The following is an 861-nucleotide window of genomic DNA, read 5'->3' on the forward strand; positions in this document are numbered from 1 at the left end:
TCTTAGGGTATTGAAGACTTATTCTCCTAAGCACCCACGTCTTGCCTAAGCAAGCCGACGCTCTCGGGGTTATTCATCGCAAAACTTATACCACCCGGACTGTTCGCACAAATGGGGGGGGGGGATACAGGATGTCTCTCGCACTGCCGCCTAACGACTTCTTGTTACTTGCGGTAGGGTGTTGCGTATGAAAACGAACGAAACATGATGAAGTTACAAAACTATCGTACAAAGTCACAGTTTGGACTGAAACATCTCAGTTGATTTAATGACGGATTAAGTACTATGGTACTGAGAAGCTCATGCCGTCATGGTCTGAACCCATGCGCATAACCAAAATCCTACACGAAAGCCAAGGCACATACTTACTCGAATCAGTGTGGCACAAAGGTTTGAAAAAAGTCAATCGTACTCAAACCCGGAGTTTCTACCCTATGCCAGATCCACGTTTCAACGAGTGGTATAAAACTGAAGTCGCTCGAGACAGAGAATATCAAACTACTGGCACCGCCGTTGAACAACAAAGGCGTGATCGCTTAGAGGCTGCGGAACAGTTGGGGCTGCGTGATGATAAAGGACGTTTCATTGGTGGAGATAGGGCGCTTGGGGTTGCAGTGAGTCGCAACACTCATGATTGGTTATCCTGGAAACCTGGAAACAAGATGGATGGCCTGATTATACCGCCTGATGCTATTGAAGAAACTACTGAACAGCTGAAGAAGCCTGTCGATGGCGTACGCGTAGAAACTGCCATGCAAACCGATTCTATTGAAGTTGAAAGTAAGCCAAAGACAAGAAAACGTACCCGCCGGAGGTGACATGTTAGCTTATTCAAGCTTTCATCATTTGACAATGATGTAT

At 46.2% G+C, this 861-nt stretch overlaps 1 protein-coding gene across 1 annotated transcript; it reads left to right on the plus strand.

The window, feature by feature from the left end:
- Nucleotides 1-323: 323 nt before the first annotated feature.
- GNI_223830 (hypothetical protein) lies at nt 324-850 on the plus strand (the record flags this gene model as incomplete). Its single annotated transcript, XM_011135620.1, has 2 exons — nt 324-780; nt 837-850. 2 exons carry the CDS (start codon nt 324-326, stop codon nt 848-850), a joined length of 471 nt encoding a protein of 156 aa, XP_011133922.1.
- Between the last annotated feature and the right edge of the window lie 11 nt (nt 851-861).

The sequence above is a fragment of the Gregarina niphandrodes genome (genome assembly GCF_000223845.1).
Source record: "Gregarina niphandrodes unplaced genomic scaffold scaffold00200, whole genome shotgun sequence".
Taxonomy (NCBI): domain Eukaryota; phylum Apicomplexa; class Conoidasida; order Eugregarinorida; family Gregarinidae; genus Gregarina; species Gregarina niphandrodes.